This window comes from Lytechinus pictus, chromosome 10 (assembly GCF_037042905.1).
Source record: "Lytechinus pictus isolate F3 Inbred chromosome 10, Lp3.0, whole genome shotgun sequence".
Classification (NCBI taxonomy): Eukaryota; Metazoa; Echinodermata; class Echinoidea; order Temnopleuroida; family Toxopneustidae; genus Lytechinus; species Lytechinus pictus.
The window spans coordinates 21,099,504-21,120,566 of NC_087254.1; the positions used below are offsets into that span (position 1 = coordinate 21,099,504).

General features: G+C 35.0%; 1 protein-coding gene across 3 annotated transcripts; it reads left to right on the forward strand.

Moving 5' to 3' along the window:
• Window positions 1–1,707: 1,707 nt before the first annotated feature.
• LOC129269262 (U4/U6 small nuclear ribonucleoprotein Prp31-like) lies at window positions 1,708–20,843 on the forward strand. 3 transcript variants are annotated; one of them, XR_010294853.1, is made up of 13 exons: window positions 1,708–1,781; window positions 7,500–7,688; window positions 9,064–9,121; window positions 9,484–9,567; window positions 9,934–10,031; window positions 11,683–11,841; window positions 13,044–13,161; window positions 13,496–13,653; window positions 15,384–15,601; window positions 16,433–16,634; window positions 17,127–17,225; window positions 17,661–19,200; window positions 19,532–20,843. XR_010294853.1 is itself a non-coding variant. In XM_064105535.1 (13 exons), exons 3-13 carry the CDS (start codon window positions 7,518–7,520, stop codon window positions 17,775–17,777), a joined length of 1,482 nt encoding a protein of 493 aa, XP_063961605.1. In that variant the 5' UTR covers window positions 1,749–1,781; window positions 2,119–2,180; window positions 7,500–7,517; the 3' UTR covers window positions 17,778–20,843. The 3 variants fall into 3 exon arrangements, 2 of the variants coding, with proteins under 2 accessions (XP_054762711.1, XP_063961605.1); XM_064105535.1 differs by adding an exon at window positions 2,119–2,180 and having other exon boundaries at window positions 1,749–1,781; window positions 17,661–20,843; XM_054906736.2 differs by having other exon boundaries at window positions 17,661–20,843.
• The last annotated feature ends 220 nt before the right edge of the window (window positions 20,844–21,063 follow it).

Genomic DNA, 21,063 nt, shown 5'->3' on the forward strand with positions numbered 1-21,063 from the left:
TTAAAGACTGCGTGCAGTTAGCATTTAACAATCAAATAATGCGAGCGCGAGCTGATTTTTTTTTTACATTTTCACCTAAAGAATGAAAATTGTAAGCGCTTTTTGTAACTCAAGCAGAATAGGTATATAAGTAGACAATTGATGCGAGCGCGAAGCGCGAGCGGAAAGTTTCGAAATTTAGTCCTATAATATTTACTGAACGAGACGCTCTATTCATGTTTTGTAAATCATGAAAAGGATGAGTATTAATAATGCGAGCGCAAAGCGCCAGCAGAAAATTTTTATATACGTTTTGAAATGGTACCTGTTGAAAAGGTATCTGTTAAAGGTCAAGTCCACCCCAAAAAAAAGTTTATTTAAATAAATAGAGAAAAATCACACATGAATAACACTGAAAACTTCATCAAAATCGGATGTAAAATAAGAAAGTTATAAAGACATTTTAAAGTTTCGCTTATTTTTCACAAAACAGTTCTATGCTCAACTCAATGATATGCAAATGAGAGAGTCAGTGATGTCACTCTCACTCACTATTTCTTTTGTTTTTTATATATTGTTTGAATTAAACAATATTTCAATTTTTACGAATTTGACAATTAGGACCCCCTTGCTTGAACCACAAAATGTTAAAATAATGGAATTCCACGTGTTTAGGGAGGAATGAAGCACATGACAATGACAATAAAATCAAAATATTTCATATTTCATATAACAAAAAAAAAAGAAATAGTGAGTGGGTGATGTCATCGGTCCCTTCATTTGCATACCGAACAGGATGTGCATATAACTGTTTTTAGAATTTAAGCGAAACTTTAAAAAATAATATAACTTTCTTATTTTTCATCCGATTTTGATGAAATTTTCAGTGTTATGCTTGTTTGATTTTTCACTTTCTATTCAAATCAGCTTTTTGTTGGGGTGGACTTGTCTTTTAAGGACTGCTTGCACTTAGCCATGAAGGCGTTACATATTTCAACAATAAAAAAATTGAAAATTTTAATCAATTTTTGTAATCGTGAACAGGGTAGCTATATAATTCAACAATTGATGCGAGCGCGAAGCGCGAGCAGAAAAAAAAAGAGATTTAGACCTAAAAATTGGCCACTCTGTTCATGTTTTGTAAACAGCCATAGGCTGATCGAGGGCTTTTTACCGTGTTTAAATAAAATAAATCAATTGAGTAGGGGGGACACGCCCCCCCCTGTCCCCCCTGGGATTTCCGCCCATGGACATAGGCCTAATTCTTTTTATAGCCCTACCATACACTGCAATGCCAAGCAAATCTGAAGTTGAACTTTACAAAATATTGGTGAAGGTTTAAGGAAAATCCATCAAAGATTTTAATATTTTTTTTATTTGTCACGTCATATGCGAGCAGCTTCCCATATATCGTGTATTTTAAAAATTCAAGGAAATGTCATTTTCTCAAATAATTTGAAAATAATTTACCATAAACGGCCAATTTCACATCCGCTCCTGAAAATTTTTTTTTAGTCATCATGCACGAACTTCCCACAAAAAAAAGAACTTTATACATTTTATATTACATGACATAAACTATGGGACATTTTTTACGTCACAAAACAAAAACTATAAATTATAATTATAACTTTCTTAATCTATGATGGCTTTTCCTCAAAACTTCATTAATATTTATTTGTTATTTTTTTCTGAATTTAACCATGGACCTATTCTTTTCGTAAGGAAAAAGATTTGTTACCGCGCCGGCCCTCAACGTTCTTTGTTTACACCAAGAAATCGCAGATACAGTGCTCTGGCAGGTAAAATAAATTAAAAATATGCTTGTATTAGTTGTAACTGAGTTTGAAGTCTCAATTCTTATTTTTTTATAATGAGTGGTGATATTCGTAGGTTAATTGTGCGGAAATCGCGTAGTTAAATTTAATGTAATTTTTATTGCGCTATCATATTGGTAACGTGTGCGATCAGCCGAGTGGCGAGTGTAAGTGCAGAGTGCAGTGCAGCCAGCTCCATCGGCATCGCATCGGAACTAACCCAGGGGCAGGGCCAGGGAGCTCCGGCTCGCGAAGCGGGTCGACGTCGGAGCCCAGGAGTCAAGACTCGACTTTTACCTAGTTTTCGTCTCATTATTTGCAGAAAATTGAGCAGATCAGATTCCCATGTTTCGATCGGCGACTCCGATTCAATTCGCATATATGGTAGGTATGTGACAAAAAAAATGAAAATCATCAAATATGAATAAATTTGGTATCACTTGAAAGCTCTTAAAAAGACCTTTAAAATGATACCAAGAACTTTAGTTTTCATAAAGAAATTATAAAGTTATTCCAGTTTAAGTCGCACATATTCATCCAAATTTGTGGTCATTGTCTTAATGTAAAGTCAATGGAGTACAGAATCGATTTTTGTGACCATTTTGTCATTTTTGTGACCATTTTGAACCCAAGTCTTCAACAGGCTCTAACTTCTTTGTTTTTGAGCCCTATGAAGTAATTTAGGTATCAATGGAAAGGTGAGAGAATGCTTAATTGATGTGTATCAATTCATCTAGTAATTTTTCTTATTATGTGTAAAATAATTTCTTCTAATTAATTCTAATTAATTATGCAAATAACAGAAAATCACAATTACTTGCCTCTTTTTTTTGCCAAATGAAGGTGATTATGATAGATAATTCATATAATTTAGTTGGCATCAAAACAGCATCATGTAGATAATTTCCTAATGAATTTGTCTAAAGTATTGTTTTTGTAATTTCTAATGTATTTCTTTGTTTTCTGATATAAATTACAAGCTCTTTTTCAACTTAGTATTGTAATTTTGTATATGTGTTTGTACGGGGGTCCTTTTTTACATATGAAAAAAAATTATTTTGTACTTTGTATGACCAAATAAAAATATGTGTGCTTTTTTCTGATGTATTTTATTGTTTCACCAATTCCTTATGTATTCTATTGTTTCAACAATTTGTTATAATATGTAGCTTTTGATTTGAGAGACAATGGACATGTGATTACATTTTTAGAAGGAATGAGCAGCTGAGTGTAAAATATGTATGTAGAATTGTATGCAATTTATTTCAAGTATCAAGAAGGACGAAAATGAAGTTTTAATATATTGTATCAGTTGTCAATTTCTTAGATTTGTATACATACATTGTATTACAAAAGCCCTGTTTGAGCTCTCTTTTTAAAGAAAAATAAATTCAAATTATTAGTCGAATCCAAAAGAAAAGGAAAAGAGTGGTCTATTTCTTTCAAAACAAAGCAAAAAACAACCATGAAAAATATATAACAAAGCTTTAAACAACAACAACAAAACAGACATCAAAGCTCCAAACAAGCACTAAAAACAAGAGAAACAAAAACTTGTACCAATCCCATCCCCATTTTCCAATTCAAAATACAACCCCCACCTGCACCCCTAAAAAAAGAAAAGTGAACAAAAAAATAAATAGTACAATTAATAATAAACATAAATACAGGACTCAGACCCATCTGGAAATGAAATATTCTTTCCTCTGAGTTTTCATGTATTTTCTTACAAGAGTGAAAAAAATTACAACATAAAATAAACAACATCTAGTTCGTGCATTTTAATAAAAAAAAATCAACATTTAAGATATTCTCCTTTCAAAAGCAAATCCAGTCTCCAAATAATGAAATATGAAAAAAAAATGAAAAAAATAAACAATACAATAATTTAAAAAAGAAACTTAAAAAAATATATTTAAAAAAAAGAAACTAAAAAATAAACATAATATTTGCATTTTAATTAAAAAGTCAACATTTATGATATTCTCCTTTCAAAAGCAAATCCAGTCTCAAAATAATGAAACATGATTGAAAAGTTTCAAAATATTTTTTTTTCTACAAAAGAAAAAAAAGAAACACTATAGATTAACATTAATATTCCACTTCCAAAAGAATCCAGTTTCCAAATGATAAAATATGATTCTATAACCTTAGGAGGAAAGAATGTTTTTGTGACAAAATGTATATATTTAAATCAATATCAGAATAACAATCTACGGTATAATGACAGACATTTTCAGAAAAAGGCACAATATTATCAAGTGAACAATTTAGATCCAGTTCAATCCAGCATGAACGACTCACTATCGACCACTCCCGTCACCAAGCCCTCCGCATCGGGTACCGGTAGCTCGACTGCCGAAAGACCGTCGGGAGCCCACCGCATCGGGCAGCTCGACTGCCGAGAGACCGGCTGTGACAAGGGTAGCTCGCGCCGCTTATATCTGGACTGCTCCACGAAAGAATCTTTTGATATTAGTTTTTTTTTCAATTTGAATACATTTTTAAAAGGTCAAGATACATAATTGGATTGCAGTTCTACTTACCATTAAAACATTTCGATCATTTGCGCATCCAAAAATTTGATGAACTTTCAAGCTCCGATATCCACACTTCACAGGCGAGTATCCACATTGAAACTTACATGTACAGAAAGAGCAAGTCTTCAACTGTCTGTATGGAGGCACGAGATTGCATCAACTATGTGCGCATGCGCATGAAACCCCATTTTCGATGAGCCGCCCAGACAGAGGCGATGCCACTTGCAGCAAAACCCGCGCGAAAACCGTGCAGCCAAAACCAGCGTTCGCGATGCGCCCGTATTCACACATACCTATATATGGCAAGTTCCCCCAAGTCTGCGCAGTCCCCCTTCCCTTGTCTGCGCACACGCGTATTTGCGCGATTCTAGTAAAAGAAGATACGCAACGAACACAGACTTTACACATGCAATACATAGACAGGTATTCATAAAAAAATCTGACTCAAAATGGTGGAAAAATAATGAAATTTGGGCATTTCATGTGACGGCCTCAAAATGCAGCCTTTCTCATCAAAATCCCCGAATCGTGTGCAAAGTGAATGAGTGCGCAGACATGGGGTACCATTTTTTTTTTCAATCTGAAAATGACTGCCCGAGGTTTTTTCTAGAAAATCCTATATTTTCTTTCAATTTTCAATGAGAAATTTGGTACACTTACTCATGATAATGTAAGGAACCTTATTAACTGAAATATTTTGTGAAATAAGAAGAAATTCATGTGAAATCTTAACTCAAATTGTTAGGTGCGCAGACTTGGGGCCCACCATCATAATAATATATCCACTCATCCTACGAACGAGGTTATAATATAATATCGGCGTACAACGAATACGACGGTTTTACATTTGCTCATTCGCACCCTTTTGAAACCGACCACCCGCGATACACTAAGTTTACGGCCGATTCTTGTCGTTGTGGCGAAATATTTTGACTCTTCCAAATCAGTTCTATGAGTATGATGTCAACTTGCTAAATGATCATCTCACTACATACATGTACTTCCACTGCGAGTTCCGGCACATGATTCGATGATTGACGACGGATATTTGTTCTAACATGTCTAAAGCCGTTTCCTATCGGAAAGGGGGCGGGTTCGGGTCTAGTCAAAACAATTTTGATAAATTCTATTAAATTTTTACCTTTTTCCCGTTCTTTTTCTCTCGTAAAATCGGTTCTTACCGTTCCTATGGACACTGCGCCTACTCTCACGCGCGTATCGTTTGTAATACGCAATAATTTTTATGCGCGCAAGGTTGTCGGTTTTAAAAGAGGTGGTCGATATGTGGTGGTCTCCCTATACTCTCCAAAATGGGGTAGAATTGGGGTCGCAATAGCACCCCAATAAAAGGGGGAAAATAAATTATGCACTTAACCTCGAATCTCGATTATATGGATGAAGGTCTATCATGACACAGAATCCTGACTGACATCGAAGCACAAACTGGACCCTCAAAAAAGGAAAAGTTCTGTCTCATTCGTTCTCATCATCATCACGGGTAGACAGCAACAGAACAAAAGTTCCATGACGCTCGTTCTCCTTCTTTCAAAATTGAAAACGAAATGGCCGATCGATACCGAGAACGAACGCGACATGGAGGTCTAACTTTTCCTTTTTTTTGAGGGTCCACTTTGTGCCTAAGTTAACGACCAAAACTTATTTGCCTGTGGCTGCTCACCTGCTTGTTTGTTGCATGTTCACATGATTTTGATTGCTAACTTTAGTCCATATCAAAATTACGGCAAAGCCAAGCGAAGCGATGTCTGACTCAGAATTTGAATGATGACATCGAGATCGAAACCAAAATACTTTTTAAATACAGCCTTCCCGATAGCAGAAAAACTGGGGGAATATTGACCTTGATATGTGAATGAGGGACTTGCTATTGCTATGACATTCACAAATAATTTACTGCTGGGAAATGTGGTATGAAACTGCATTAGCGCCGAGCCTTTTAAACTGTTTTAGCTGTACAGTGCCCGTTAAAGCCAGGCAGTAGTGGCAGTAGACTACTAGGATCTACTGAAGATTGTTAAGAAGTTGTGATGGTGTTTGTTTTTAAAAATCATGAAAATTGAAAATGAAATAAATTAGCCATCATGGAGCTGAGCTAAACTTGTTTATGTGCACAATATGATTAAATATAAATGAATACAAATATCCCTGAATTTAATACTTTGGCAATGATTTTTTTTTAATAAAGAGGTGTTTATTTTTCAGATACTTGCAATTTGCACCATGACACAAACCTATGCTCAATGTCTTCAAAGCAAATAAGTGTTAGATGGTTATTTCAAATGTCATTTTCTAATTTTGTTTCAGCTGTTTTACATTTCTGTTCAGTCTAGTCTTTATTTCAGTTGTCATTCATCCATTTCCACTCTGAATGCATATTTTTTCTGTTTTTTCCCTTTTGTCATCTTTATTCCTTTTCTATTCAGGTGTTCCAAATCATTCCATCCCTCACCTGATTCCTTAGTTTCTATTCTCATTATTACATAATCACCCAAACATCTTTATCATCTTCATCTCCTTATTCCTTATTGGTTTATAAATTGGGTTGTTACAGTTAAGTTTGATCCTTTTATTCTCTGTATTTTGATTGGTTGTTATTCCTAATGTAATATTTACATGTAAATTGTTCAAAGATCTTGAATTTAGCTGGGGCAAAGTAGTCCAGAGATTAAATCAGTACACTACCAGACTTCTGTTCAGACTACTCAGTTAATTTGCGCCTTCTTCTAGTTTCACTTCTTTCCCCCTATGCTCGATTGATTGATGATACGAGTAATGAGTTGCAGCTTAGAACTTTATAATTTCTACCCCTGAACTCATGTATAATTCATGCACCTTACATGTACATTAGCTCAAGTAAAAAAAATCACTTGAAGTTGAAGATTTCTTTTGCTAGAAGTTAGCTTTGGCTTTATACATTTCTCATTTTTTCTATGCTAATCAATTACCAAACTACAGAATATTGTGCAGCTTTCTGTATTCTACTGATTCTAATTTACTTAAAGATTATTTTCTCTTTTTTTAGCTTGATTGACTTAGCATTTCATTTGCAAATATGCAGTTTTAAGGAAAATGGTGCTGTAGTCAAATTTTCATAATGTTTTTAATTTATGTAATTATGTTATCTGTTTTGATTTGACCTTTTCAGTGACTTAAGGTAGGCAAGATGTCTCTGGCTGATGAACTCTTGGCTGATTTGGAGGAGATAGCTGAAGAAGGCAATATAGTTGATGGTGATGACAATCAAGATGATGATATCATTCAAGATGTGTCTATGGAGATGGATAGCAGAGAAGCTTCTATCACAAGTATTGCCAAGCTTCGTGATAGCCAGGAGGTAATCTAAATGGGGGCTGATCCAAGATTGCATGGGAGAAAAAAAGAAAGAAGAGAAAGGGTTATCATTTTCACTTACTGGGAGGTGTGAGAGCATTTTTATCATTTAAAATTGTGACAAGCACATAAAGTAATAAAATGAAAACTATTAGAATACTATTAGAAGAGAAAGGGTTATCATCTTCACTTACTACTGGGAGCTGTTTTATTTTTATTTTTTAGAATTGTGACAAGCACAAAAGGTAATTAAAGGAAAACTATTATAATGGATTTAGGGAGGGGCCAAGGCCTGCTCACCCCCTCCCCGCTCCCTGGATCCACAAAGGACTTTAAAAATTACCTCATTATTCGGAGATATCAAGTTCTAAAATCAACAATGAAAAAATAACTTCTGAAATGTGACCATGGCTTCTCAATCTAACAATGAACAAATGAATTTCCAAATGAAATAATGAACACAAGTTTTTTCTATGGAGACACTATAGGTAGGTCCATAATATAATATGGTCTAAAAAGTAATAATGTGAATGTCTTTGGTAGGCTTTAACCAAAACAAAATGAAAGAGGAAATTTATTTTAAAAAAAAGAAAAAAAACAGATTTAAAACCAGTAAGATATTATATACAAATATACAATGACACTCGAGGATCTGGCTAAAACTATTTGCATCGAAGGAACATCACATAGTACTATTCTCCCGAGGGTCATCGGCCCGAGGGAGAATAGTACTATGTGATGTTCCTGAGTGCGAATAGTTTTAGCCTGTTCCGAGAATGGGTCATTGTATATTTGTTTTATATCCCTTCCACTCCTACCATTTTACAGCGAAACGATTTTTAATAAGTCGATATGTAGAACAATCGTTGAGAAGTTGAGAAAATAATAAGTCTTGCCGTATGGATCGTCTGTTCAGCGAGCGCACCTGGTTAGTGTAGCTCGCCGAAAGTTTCCCGTGGCATGCAGTGGAGAGTACCGTTTAGCTGAGCAGCGCTCTGCACGCATCGTACCGCACAGCTCGCGAATCGCGAGGTAGGGGGGGTAAAAAAATGTATAGTTCACTTTTCCCAAGGGAAAAAATGGACTATGCGTGACGTCAGCAAAAAAATGAATTATTTCATGGCAAACGTTTTTTGTAGTTAAACTATTCTTTTTCTCCTTGTGTACACTTTAATACAACAATCTTAAGTAAGGGATATAAGATGAAATATACAACACATTGAAAGTATTTGAAAATAGTTTTGTGAAGGAAATAAAAATCAAAGGAAGGGCTTCATTCACTCACCCCCCCCCCCCTTCCACTAAAAAAAACTTTCCATTTAAGAAAATTGTGTATAATTTGATATTTCAGTGCCAATATTTTGTTTCCTTCCTTACAGTTGCAGGGCGTTTTGACCCAAATCAAATATTACCAAGAAAATCCAAGAAAAGGAGAAGGTAAGATATTGTACACTTAAGATTAGAGTCGGGCCATTACATTATTTTTTGCAAACCAGGTTTGATGTCTCAATGAATTGAAAATTTAACGGCAATGGCTTTTCTTTTTTTCATCAGTACGTCATTTTTGACAACTTGTAAACTGGGTCCCGACTTTGTGTCATTTGTATCAATTCCGCTATATAAAGAAGACCTATGTAATGGTTTATTACAGCTACGGTACTAATAACACTGATACTTTTGTTCAGTCATATGTATGATCCGAAAATTACAGCACGTTTTAAATTCAACATATTTTTTGAAATGCTGATTATTTAGTCAAGGAGACAGAAGTATATTTAAAAAATTTTATTTTATAACAGTAATGGGACCTGTCGAGGCAAATCCAGAGTATCAACTTATAGTACAGGCGAACAACTTATCGGTGGAAATTGAAAATGAAATCAGTAAGTATCTTTATTTGTTTGTTAAATTTTTTTGTTCATAAAACCTAGAAAATAGACATATCACTTCAGGAAGGTCTGGAATATAGGTCAAAGGTACACTACTTATGGGATTGTCCTACTGAAGTAAATGAACTCTTTGACTCTAATGTTTCAAGAACAGTATTTTGTAATGTCTTTGATAATGTTAACTAAGAATAATAGGACTGAAATAGCTCCTTTTCCAGAGGACACAAGGCACTGTAAACTCAAGGAAATTTTTTCACTTTAATCATGCTAATAGTTTTTAAAAATGTGTCTGTATGAGGTTTCATGTGTGTGAAACTGATTTTTATGTATAAATTCTAAATTGTGCTCTTATTAATTCAGATATCATCCACAAATTCGTCAGAGACCACTATCAGAAGCGCTTCCCTGAGCTGGACTCCCTGGTTCCAAATTCTTTTGAATACCTTGGTACAGTAAAGGTAAGTCTGACTCTGTATTGGTGGATAAAATAGTGTAACTGTGAGTTCAGATAAAGGGGTTGGAATGGCTGCGTTTAAGATATAATAGTAATTATATCCTACATAAATTAAATCCTGTATGCTGATTGGTTTAAATAGCATCATGTGACCAAACATATTCTCACTATTTTGCGATGATGTCGAAAATGAAACGCCCACCGAAGAAAATGTGCTATTCCGTGACGTCAATGTTGGAATAGTCGACTATTCCATCATTGACGTCACAGATCATGATGGCGCAAGCACTAATACGCGTTCCGCGCACTGAGCGCGTAGCTAAGCAAGCTTCAGGAAAAGTAGGTCAGTCAGCGCCGCGGCGGCTGGTTTGGTTAAGATTATTTTAAAAAGATGAACTAAGATTACAAGAACAAGATTATCAAGATCTATTGCTTATTAAAGTAGGATATAAAACAAATATACCAGGCCTTTATTTCGAAAGTATAGAGATAAATTATTCATCCTCGGTTGTACTGGCAAAATCACTATTTTTCCCTCGGGGCTTCGCCCCTCGGGGAAAAAAATAGTAATGCCAGTCCAACCTCGGATAAATAATTCCCGCTATACTTACTCAAAGCCTGGTATATTTGTATATTATACTTGAGTAAGTGTGTAGAACTGCGAAATCCGAAAATGGAATTAAATACAATTATACATGCTTATATGGTGCCTTCTTTATCAGAATTCTCTATTAGAGCGCGCCAAGGCTGCATAACACCCCTGGCTTTAGCAGATTTACTGTCAGGCACTTATTGTCCCGAATTCACAAAGGTGGTTTTGAAAACCCATGGTTGAGTCCATGGTTTATGCAGATTTCCTGTTTAAATTACGCTTATTTTACCGTGCATTAAAAAAAATGTCGAATGCCGATGCGTGCTTTTGTCACAGTGCGCCAAATGGACGCCTGTTGCCGTGGTTATCCACGCTGTTTTATTCATGAGTCCACTTTTTTTAATTGTGAGTCCACTCTTCAAACAGTGGACTCATGAATAAAATAGCGTATCTAATCATGGCAACAGGCATCAACAGCTACTATGCTCTACTGCACTGTATAGAGTATGGTATTACCTTATAACCCTGGCTGTAACTGAGCCGTCGTATATGTGCTCAAGCGTTGAAGGAGCAAATTCTACCAGGCACCCATATATAACACCATATTCCAGTTGTTTGTGAAGTCATGTGTAACTTTACAAAGATCTTTATGGGACAGCCCCAAGTCAACGTAAATGGTTACAAAATTTGTTTCTTAAATACACAGAATGCAACAGTTCAAGTTATTAAAAACTAAAGACCAATGCACACTCTATTATGATTGGTTAGCAATTTGATTTTGAAGAAATTTGATGTAAACATTCAAACTTGTAAAATCTTAATGATCAAGGTTTCGAATAGTGGTATGAATACTAAAATCTAATTTCCTGGCTATTGCGAGCCTCTCTACAGGAATAAAAGCACATTCAATTCTAATTTGTTGTCACGTCGTAGCCGTATTGCCTTCATCTGTGATTTGAAGCCATTTTAGAAGCCTATTCAAGAACTGCATTTATTTGAATATTGATTTTTTATTGAATATTGATATAATTAAATAATTTTCATGTGTGATTGAATAAACCAGGAACTTGGAAATGATTTAGAGAAAGCCAAGAACAACGAGAAGCTACAGGAAATCTTGACCAATGCTGTCATTATGATTGTCAGTGTGTCGGCTTCGACAACACAAGGAACGTCACTTACTCAACAAGAATTGTCAACAGTCTTTGAAGCATGTGATATGGTAAGTGAACACGAAAAGTCTTGCTCCGATATGACGCAACAAACTCTTTGACAATTTTCAGTGTCAAGGGCCCTGTTGCATAAGAGACCTACTTTCATGGAAACCTTGATTTTGATTGGCTGCTGAGCCCTGTTACTATGGTAGTTATCATAACAGTTTTTCTGCAACGGGCCCAGATATAGTGCAAGAAACCATCTCATGTATTTTAGAGGGATACACCACTCAAAAGCAAAATAGAAAAAAGTCAAAGCATTATAAAGTTTGCATTGCTCCTGAAAAGAGTGAATGAAATTGAGCAATGTGATCATATCACAAGCCCACTAACAATTTCTTAACTACTCTGCTTTATTATACTGTAGAATGTAACTTGGTTGGTATTGCTGTTCATTGATTATGTTAAATCATTGATACATGTACAAGGTAGTGATTCTTCATGCAAAATTTGTGATTTGAATAAAAAAGTTACAACCAATAAGAAGGTTCATGACATAAGCTCATTTATTTGCTTTTTTTGGAAGGGATATTATTAAAAACACAAATGTTGATCAAATGACACCAGGTTGAAAAATCAGTTTACACTGCTTTCCTGCTTCATATCCTGTTGACGTGTAAACTAAAAATGTTGCTAAGGTTTGTCACATTGCATCTAACCAGTGACTATTGCCCTAAATGTGTAATAAAGCGTATACTTATCCTTGAATTCTAAATGATATTGATACCTTTATATATGTAGAATAAAAGTGACTTTGACATATCCCACCAGAACCAACCTTTCAATCATCTCCACCCCCCCTCAAAAAAATAATAAAACAAAACAAAATCAGATTTAAAATTTATAGTACTAATAGTAATAGTACCTGAAATGATACTTTGTTTGGTGGAGACTCTAGGACGAAGAGCTTTGTACACTTTTTGGCTACTTTAAAAGTGTATTTAACCAACCATTTTTTTATAAAAAAATATTAGTTTCCAAGGATTTTCTTCTTTCGTGGTATAATTGCAATCTGTGGATTAGATCCAGTAATTTCTCAAATTTGTGGTTTTAACTTTCATGTTTTTTTTAACTATATTTGGTGTAGATAATATGTTAAGTTGATTCACTTACTGATGATTTCTAATCATGGATGTTTTGACAATTTTTTTGTCATTAAAGTTGAATAAGAAAACATTATTTTGTGTTTGCTTTAATTATTTTCCTTTAGGCTTTTGATTTGAAGCAAGCAAAGACAGACATCTTCACCTATGTTGAATCACGAATGTCTTTTATTAGTCCTAATCTTTCTATTATTGTTGGTGCCTCAACTGCTGCTAAACTTATGGGTAAGTCAATTACATTTTTACACCATTTGTTTTAGTGTGCATCATATGTCATCACCCCACTTTAAGTTGGCCAAAGTGAATTTGCAATTATTCTATGTACATATTCTTTAGAAAAGCAGCTTGTTATTCCTATGCTTAAAAATGATAGAAAACTTGTTAGAACTGATGAACTATCAACTATCCGGCGTTGCACAGTGACTGCTCGGCCCACAATCAATTGGGCAAAATGAATTTTCAGTGTATTTCCATTTCAGATTTCTTTATCAAATAATGAAAAATGGATTTTCATTTCATTTCAATTTTCCATTATTAACATTATCTATTCCTTGTTCAGGCGTTGCTGGTGGTCTAACCAATCTCTCTAAGATGCCTTCCTGTAATGTATTAGTATTAGGAGCTCAACGTAAGACTCTCTCTGGTTTCTCCAGTTCTGCTGTCTTACCTCATACCGGCTACATCTATTACAGTGACATTGTTCAAGCAACACCCCAGGTTAGTTGTACTCTTCTAAATGGTAGGGTTCCATGACAATTGCTCCAGCAACAACTGCTCGCTCTAAATTCCACACACTATTCAAATGACCAACTTCTACTCTTGGTTTGTCATTATACCGTACCCTAAACCTAACATAAAACCCTATTGTAACCTCGACCCTAACCCTAATCTTACATCTTATACAAAATCAAGCCCGGAGCAATTGTTGCAGGAGCAAATGTCATGTCACCATTGGGGGGTGTTTCATAAACCATAATGTCAGTGATTTTCACTGATAAATGCATTCTAAGCCAATCAGATGCAACAATTTGAGCAACTTTTAATATAAAGTCAGTGGAAATAATTGCTTATTTCTGTCATTAAAGGACAAGTCCACCCCAACAAAAAGTGGATTTAAATAAAAAGAGAAAAATCCAAGAAGCATAATACTGAAAATTTCATCAAAATCGGATGTAAAATAAGAAAGTTATGACATTTTTAAGTTTTGCCTAATTTCACAAAAATTATATTCACATCCTGGTCGGTACGCAAATGAGGGAGCTGATGACATCACTCACTCACTATTTCTTTTGTATTTTATTATATGAAATATGAAATATTTTAATTTTCTCCTCATTGTCCTGTGAATCAAAGTTTATTTCGCCCTGAACATCTTCTTCTGGAAACAGTACAGTCCTCCGTCTGGTGTATTGTAGTACTGGTGGAATTACCATTGTTTAACATTTTATGTTTCAGTCAAGTTGGTCTTTATTTTCAAATCTGTAAAAATTGAAATATTGTATAATTTAAATAATAAAAAACAAAAGAAATAGTGAGTGAGGGATATCATGGATTCTCTCATTTTCATGTGACTAAATTGTGCATATAACTATTTTGGGAAAAATTAGCGAAACTTTGAAATTTTCAGCATTATGCTTGTCTGATTTTTCTCTATTGATACAAATCAACATTTTTCTGAGGTGGACTTGACCTTTAAATGCTCCTGTGATCTTGTCCATTTTGTAAATTCCTGCTGTGGTAATGATCTTAGAATCGCACATTTTTCTCACCGCCACACAGAACAAATTCTAGAACACAGTAAATGTAGCTGAAATGCCTGTCAAATGACAATGAACAGCTGGGAGGTCCTTGTCAGAAATTAGTGAACCAGAACAGCATTACATCCTATGTTTTGGAGCTGACAAAAACTTGCAAATATGTCATTTCTTTCGAGTCTTGGGGAGCGTTTCATCAACAATTTTGTCCGACAAGTTGTCAGATCTGACAACTTTCCTTGATTCTGATTGGCTGAGAGGTACTGTTACTATGGTAATTGTCGGATAAAATCCTTTCATGAAAAGTTCCCCTGGACGAAACTGCTGTTCTGATTCACCAATTTTCGACAAAGACTTCTTGGGGCATTTGAAAATACATTTTCTATGATCTTCAACTGGTCGTGTGTAATAATGCGAGAAATCCCAAGTGAGTCTGAACGTATCCAATTAAATGACCACAAAGTATAGTTACATGTAAATAAAAATTATGTGCCAATGGTTTTGATTGATAAATGTATAGTTAGTGAGTTAATGAAGAAAATAGGCATCCTTATCCTACATTATGATGTTCATGTTTTATAGCATGTAAGGAAACAGGCCACTAGTTTGAAGTGAGAATGGATTCTTAAATTGAAAATGAATTTACACTCTAAAAGGATGGTATATTGATAATACTTTTGATATATTTGCTAGGACATGAGGAAACAGGCTGCTCGTCTGGTGTCGGCCAAGTGCACTCTAGCCTCCAGAATTGATAGCTTTCATGAGAGTCCTATAGGTACGATGGGATTAAATCTCAGAGCAGAGATTGAAAGAAAACTTGCCAAGATGCAGGAGCCTCCTCCACCCAAACAAATCAAAGCTTTACCTCTCCCTCTTGATCAACCAAGGAAAAAGAGAGGAGGAAGAAGGTATGTGAGGTTTTTTTTTCCCACCTAAGCTATCGCACAAGTAAAAAAATACTTTCTGTATTGCTGCTCGTCAACAAAACGGAGTTTAGAGTCAGTCTGAAAGCTATCCTGTAAAACCTCTTCATTTCATGAAATTATTGGAATTCAAGCCTTATTTCAAATAAACAGAACTATGTTATTTCTTGACTGTTTTCTGAAATTGAGGTATCAAATTAAAGAGCAGATATTGAACTTTTTAAAAATGTGATTTTCTTTTTGAAACTCAGATACTGCCCGCCAAGTGACTTTTTTTGGTTTCCTTTCTTCAAATTGTTTTTGCTCACTCATGCATGAATGAGGAATAATTTAAGTTATTTTAAATGAAAGAGGAGACTCTTAGCTTTACAATGATAGATCATTTGCCTATTGTATTTGTGACTAAGGCATGATAAATCATCAATAAATCTTGGTTTCGTTTTTTGTGGGATGCACTGTATAGTTCAGCCTTATCTAATCATTGAAAAGACCATGTTACAGAGCTGTCAAGTCGTATGGATTTTCTGTATTTAGTACTGAAAAATTAGAATAATACTGATTGCTTCATGCAAAATACTGATTTCTTAAGTTTCAGTTTTATGTGTTGTCCTATGGTATTTCTTTGAAAAATACTGAAATTTTCTTGTTCAGGTTGGTAGCTCTGATGTTAATTTCTTTTCTCTAATTTTTAAAGCAAATCTGTTATAAATTACAGAGATGTACATGTACTACATGTTGGTAAACTATAATAGTGTGATGGGAAGTGGATCAATTGGAGAGTGGTACTGACAAATTCTTCGTTTTCTTTCAATGCAGAGTGAGGAAAATGAAAGACAAGCTTGGCATGACTGACATGAGAAAACAAGCGAATAGAATGAACTTTGCAGAGATTGAAGAAGATGCTTACCAAGAAGACCTGGGATTCTCTCTGGGACAGGTTGGCAAAAGTGGCACAGGAAGGGTGCGAGCTGCTCAAGTAGACAACAAGACACAGGTCAAAATATCCAAGAGTTTACAGGTATGTTAGAGAGATGGGGTGAAGGGGAGGGGGAGAGGAGTAGGGCAAAGAAGTAGGGAATATTAGCAGAGAATAGCACAAATAATAATAAAGATCTGGTCAAAGTAGATACATTTATAGATACGCTTCTCCTCAGGACCTCAGTCAATCAGAGCTAACAATTACCCTGGAATAATCAGTCATGCAATAGTGTCTTAAATAAGACTAACCTTGTTGATAAAACTGTCAGTTGAACCATGAGAGGATAACACACATGCATTGTGGTAGTAGTTCTTACTCTCATCTGGTAGTCAGATGGTCAAGGATTTATAAACATTGTGCAACACTTAACCAAAGTAAAGTAAATGGCTATCTGGCAGAAATTGTTTGAAATGCTTGTCGACCAGGATAGTTAGAATGATAATAGTCATTATCTTGAGCAGTTCGCAGAGTGAATACAAATATATATTTTTCAAAATTCAATATCATTGTTGAATATATCTATTTTGACAGAGACAACTACATCGACAGCAGATGCATGGTGGGAGATCAACGGTTAGAGGACGAGAAACAGCTGGTACTGCATCTAGTGTTGCCTTCACACCATTACAGGTGAGAAGTCATATTCTTGTTCAAACAAGACCATTCTTTCAGACAATATAAAGAATTTTTGTACTGTAACTCTATCTTTGAACAAAAAATACACTTTAATTCTGGTCTTGGTTTGAAAAGTGACAAAAACTCATTCAAGTGATTGTCATTTACAAAGGTAATTTATAAAGAATCTAAAGGAAAAGACACTGAAGTAACCAAAGTGATGATAAGTTTATTCACCTTCACTGCACATAAAAAGGCATGTATATCACTACACAAAAATGGTCAGCCTGAACCTTTCATAATGTTATTAATGTAACGTTATGTGAGGGCATTTGAAGATGAATCCTTTGAAATAGACAATTTTAAATGTTATTCTGCCTAATATCATTGAAAAAATTGAAAGCTTTTCTTAGTTATTTCTATCTTTCCATTTTGTTTTCCATCATACAGGGTCTTGAGATAGTGAATCCCCATGCAAATGAGATCAAAGCCAAGGAAGCCAATGATCGATACTTCTCAGCAATGTCAGGGTTTCAGACTGTCAAAGATAACGCTGTAGGAAACTGAAACTTTTCTCACACACATTGTATCATAACAAGATGAAGCAATGTGAACATAACTATGTGCATCAATGTTATGAGGATCTACAAAAGTTGAAGCCATAAGGAAAACGTATGTGTGGTTCATTGAGGATCTTGAAAGTGTGAACACATCTGTATGCATCAACATGAGGATTTCAGAAAGCTGGAATCCTGCATTTTACTGTGAGGAGGTCAAAAGAAACTGGACACATCTTGACTTGTCAACGACGTGATGATCTTGTTAAATTCAAGCAGTGTGGCTACATCTTAATGCATAAACACTATTAAGAACTTGTGAATTTATTTTTTTGCATCGACGATGTGAAGCTCTTCTTAGAAAATCATACCCATGTAGACACATGGTAGGTCTCAACAATTTGTTGCTGTCAGCAATATTAACATATCTGTATGCATCAAATTACAAGGGACTAGGAATATCAAAGTCTTTTGAACACATCCTTATCAGGGGCCTGTTTCATAAAACTTGTTATAATAACAAATTTGCAATAATAGTTTAAAGCTACTGAAATCCTTCCATTTGATTGGCTAATAGTAAACTTGTTATCGAAATTTGTTATTATAACTTGTCTTTATGAATGAGTTCCTGGTCTTGATTTTTGTTTTCTTAAGACAAGGGTATTATCCCAAAGGACATATTTCTATATTACAACACAAATGGAAAAAGTAAAAGGGCCCCCAAATCTCCATTTTAACAGGGCATCCATGGCCATGACCGTTGATGACCTTGGATTGATTTAAGCCTTACCCTTATGCTTCAATGATATGACAAAGATATCCTAATCCTAACTACAAAGTGTTCCAAGAGGTCAAAATAAAAAAAAGGAAATTTCTTTAATTTATATTTTTGATAGTTGGACCAAACAGTTGAATGTCTAAATTGTGCCAGAAAGAACGCATAGTCAACACAGTATGCCAGAATAGTTGACGTATAGTCAACTGTATTAACACAGTGTGACCACAGTGTGAACTTAACGTGGGCTGGAGGTGATGTGTGTATTACATCAAAATGTCATATCGTTGCCACACATACTTTGTGTGCCAACTTCTTCACTTTTTGATAATAGTGAACACATAGTAAATTGTGCAACCCTGAAATTCATTTTTCACAGTGTGTTAACACTGTGCCTATGTAATAAACATAAAAACTACTCTATGAAGAAGATAGCCACTGTGTGGCATTTGTTCAGCATAGTGTGTACATATTACAAAGTGACCACACTGTGAATAAAATTGCCACTGTGGCATTTGTTCAGTGCAGTGTGATCACAATGTATTGGATATTTTGAGGAAAGATGTAGTGTATTATTAGATCCAAAATTTATGGTAATAATAAATATATTTTGCTACCTTCACCATAAACAACAATTCATAAACTGAAAAGTGTTGAGGTATGGCCACCCTTGTCAGAATGAAGTGTGTCAACACTGTGAAGTCGGGTTTAACTTAAACTCAGGTTTAAAGTTGTGGTTTAAGTATGGATAGCCAATTGTTACATAAATCACTAACGGTAGAGATATCATATTTCAGCTCATTTGGCTCTCAAATCATTCATAATTGTGTTAAGGAAGTATAAATAGATGATTATCTTCACCATCGATGAATCAGGAAAGAGCACAGTAAGAATAAGAAACATACAACTTAATAAAAATTTTGAGACTTTTGGCTTCCCATAATTTTCGCACAGAGTTAGACCATGGTCTAAGTTAAACCTGACTCCAGAATACGGGCCAATTACTTAACCATAGAGTGAATACCCAGTTTATCGCAGTGGAATGAATAAGTGTGATTAAAAAACAATCATATGCGAAACATATTTATTGGTAATCGCATGCATATTTCGCAATTTCAGGGGCTCTTTCTAAGTTTCCCCAGGGCTCTTGAGAGCATTTTGGGGACAATTGGCCCCAAACCCTTGTGTATTTTTTCCCCTTGCTGAAACCAGCTTGGGACTGTTTGTGAAAACAACAATTAAAAAAAAAATGAAGTTCTCCTAAATTTATGAGGGTAGCGTTGAGAAAACAAAGTATGATGTAGAAACTTGTGAACAAAAGTACATTAGTGAATAAAATGTGTAAAGGAATAGTTTTGAAAATGTGTTTGCACTTGTATGCAAATTTTAGTTGATTGAGCCCCTAGGATATTTATAAGCCCATGCTTTGCTAGCCTAACTGAAGGCAGAATGCCCCCATCCCCCCCCCCCCCCCCCCCGGAAGCTGAAATATGATATTAGAGCCACTGAAAGTGAAAGTGATTACCTTTTTTTTGGGGGGGGGGGGCTTGTTTAAATGTTTTGGATGAGAAACTACTTCTAGACGTTAGTGATGGCCTTTGACCTCTTTTTTTATCTTGCTTAGCAGAACATTTTTCCGAGGGATTTCCTAAAGTGGTGGTGACCCTTGACCCCCCCTTTTTTTTCGTTCTCTTTTCTTGGCTTGTAAGAATTTTTTAATGGAAAGTGCTTCCAAAAATGATGACCTATTGGAAAATTTATGTCCCCTCTGACGAGGTTTGCAGGTCACATTCCCTGATCCCAATATACTAGCCTGACTAGCTCTTTCCAGATCAGATTCTAGTAACATTTCAATTGGTCTGAACTCATGCTTGAGCTCAAGATTTATCAGGATAATTTGCAGTATCAGACATAAAACAATAATCTGAAAAGTATGGTGATTGATACCCTCATGCTGTTATACTGCTACTAAAGGTCAAGGTCAAATGTGAAGGACACCACAACCAGAGTTTTAATTTATGTCATTGGTCTTGAAAATAATGAAAGAGTTGATTCTAAATCTTACAAATCTTGAACAATGCATTCTTGGAAGCCTTCATCATATTAATGCCAAAGTTCAATGAGAAGGTCAAAGGCCACTTACTTGGCACACACAGAATGAGTGCTCACATGTTTAAGGACAGGCATTTTTCGACCTCTGTCTTTTCAGATGTTATTGAGATAGAAATTTTATAATCAGGAGAGTGCTATCATATATTGATGCAAAATATGAACATTTTATAATAAATACAGACATCTGAATGATTTCTAGTCCAATTCCTTCATTGTATGAACATATTGACACACTGCATTAGTGCATTGTAGAGCAATTGATCCCATTCATGAATTTTAACTGAGACATGTAAGGTTATGCTTCTATTATCCATCACCAAATTGAAAAAGCTAGTATTAGTTGAAAGCGAGAGAGCACGGAGAGAGAGAAGGGGGTAAGGATATAGGTAATTTGCTATCCGTCTCCACA

Excerpts from the sequence above, each read along its gene's own strand:
- LOC129269262 (XM_054906736.2), top strand. The coding sequence starts at position 7,518 with ATGTCTCTGGCTGATGAACTCTTGGCTGATTTGGAGGAGATAGCTGAA. Across the intron at positions 9,122-9,483 it reads AAATCCAAGAAAAGGAGAAG|TAATGGGACCTGTCGAGGCA; the intron begins GTAAGATATTGT and ends ATTTTATAACAG. Across the intron at positions 15,602-16,432 it reads AAAAAGAGAGGAGGAAGAAG|AGTGAGGAAAATGAAAGACA; the intron begins GTATGTGAGGTT and ends CTTTCAATGCAG.